The sequence below is a fragment of the Geospiza fortis genome, unplaced genomic scaffold, assembly GCF_000277835.1.
Source record: "Geospiza fortis unplaced genomic scaffold, GeoFor_1.0 scaffold1215, whole genome shotgun sequence".
NCBI classification, from domain to species: Eukaryota; Metazoa; Chordata; class Aves; order Passeriformes; family Thraupidae; genus Geospiza; species Geospiza fortis.
The window spans coordinates 94,226-96,190 of record NW_005054724.1 but is presented as its reverse complement, the minus strand read 5'-3'; the positions used below and the strand labels follow the sequence as shown (position 1 = coordinate 96,190).

The following is a 1,965-nucleotide window of genomic DNA, read 5'->3' as shown; positions in this document are numbered from 1 at the left end:
AGCCCCGCGGCCCCGCGGCTCAGCTCCGGCGACGGCGGCAGGCTGCTCCTGCCCGGGCCACCTGCGGGACACACGGGCCTCAGCCGGGCACGGGCACCTCGGCGGGGCACAGAGAGGGGGGGTCTGGGTGCTGGGCTTTGGGGAATTGGGGCCGGTACTGCAGTGAACCCTCTGTGCTAAGAACAGCTGAGTGAGGCCTCAACAGGGTCACACTGGTCTGGGATGGAAGAGCCCTTAAAGCCCATCCAGTCCCACACCCTCCTGCCAGGGGCAGGGACACCTTCCTCCACTGTCCCACTTTGCTCCTGGGACAGCCCCATCCAGCCTGGCCTTGGATGCCTCCAGGGATGGGGCAGCCACAGCTTCTCCAGGAAATTCACTCCAGTCCCTCGCCACTCTCCAGGGAAGAATTTCCCCCCACTATCCCATCTGAATCATCCCCTCTATTCTGCTCAAAGCAAAGGAAGCCCCTGCTCTACCCAGCCACCCCCATGGGCCCCTCTGGGCTGTGCTGTGGTTGTGCTGAGGGCTCCATCCCAGGATGGAAACAGAGAGAAAGGAGACAGAAGTGGAAGGAGCAAAGGGCAGCATGGGGATGGTGCCCAGCACAGGGAGCTCCCTCTGCTCAGCACAGCTCTGGGCACTTCTGGAGCAGCTACCACCAAAGCTGAGGGGGCTGTGAGGAGGACTCAGCTGTGAGGAGGGGAAGGCAGGAGCCCAGGGCAGCACACTGACATTCCAACAGTGCTCACCTCGGAACTGCAGGTGATTCAAGGACGTGTGTGTCTCCAGAGAGAAGAAATCCAAGGAGCCATTCAGCCGGGCAGCCACGATCCTGAGGGACAGACATGGGGCTGAGAGAGGCCCCTCCCTGAGCCCCAAACCTGGACACCCCCAGGCCAAGCACAGACCAGCCACCCCTGGCAGGAGGCTGCACAGAGGTGGGCTGGGGCACTGGACACAGCTCTGAATGGACAGGACAATGGCAGTGCCTCTGAACAGCAGCGACCCAAAGGTGTCCCAGCCCTGGACATTCAGCTGCTGGCAAGACTGAGGGCTGAAGAAGTGGCTGCTGGAGCATTCCTGGAGCCAGGAAAGCTGGTGAGAGGGGGATTCTCAGAGGATTAGGCTGGATGTGAGGATGGATAGCAAGCAAAGGTGGTTGGGCACTGAATGGGCTCCGCTGGGAATGGTGACAGCTCCAACCCTGCCAGAGCTCAGGAGTGCTTGGACAAAGCTCCCAGGCACAGGGTGGGGTTGTTGGGGTGTCCTGGGCAGGGCCAGGGGTTGGACTCCATGATCCCTGGGGGCCCCTTCCGGCTCAGGACATTCCATGACACTGATTCCAGGGAAGAGACATCCCCGCCAAGCCTCTGCTGCCAGGAGCTGCCGTGGAGGTTGGGGCTGGGGATCTCCCAGCACCTGCACAAGGAGTCACCTGTTGTTGAGGAAGACGAGGGCGGTGATGCCGGATTGTCCTTCATCATTGCTGCTGCGGAGGGTCCCCTCGATGGCATCCCACACCTGGGGAGGAGGGGTCACTGTGGTGACACTGGCCACAGGAGCACTGGGCACAGGGGATCTGGGATCCTGAACAGCTCTGTGTGCCCTGCTCCCGGCCCCTGAGCTGAGTGAGCAGTCACAGCTCCCTGTGCCGTGCTGCCAGGCTGTGCGACCTCCTGCCTCCCATTACTGCAACCCTGCTCCTCATCTCCACCTCCTGTTACTGTGTCCCCACTCATCTCCAACTCCCATTACTGCATCCCTGCTCCTCATCTCCACCTCCCATTACTGTGTCCCCCTTCACCTCCCTGCTCCTGTGTCCCTGTTCCTGATCTCCGCCTTCCCCTCGCCGTGTCCCCACTCCTCACCTCCAGCTTCCCGTTACTCCTGCCAGCCACGATGAGGTTCCCCTGCAGTTCCAGGCTCCAGATGGAGCTCTCCAGGTCCCCTCCCCAGGACGGA

The 1,965-nt window shown here is 62.1% G+C and overlaps 1 protein-coding gene across 1 annotated transcript in view; it reads right to left on the bottom strand.

Moving 5' to 3' along the window:
- SCAP (SREBF chaperone) overlaps positions 1–1,965 on the bottom strand; it is a 59,500-nt gene that overhangs the window by 2,287 nt on the left and 55,248 nt on the right. The window contains exons 19-22 of the mRNA XM_031065270.1: positions 1,872–1,959; positions 1,439–1,524; positions 753–835; positions 9–61 (exon numbers count right to left, since the gene is read on the bottom strand). Of these exons, the coding sequence (XP_030921130.1) occupies positions 9–61; positions 753–835; positions 1,439–1,524; positions 1,872–1,959 (310 nt within the window). The remainder of the gene's footprint in view (positions 1–8; positions 62–752; positions 836–1,438; positions 1,525–1,871; positions 1,960–1,965) is intronic.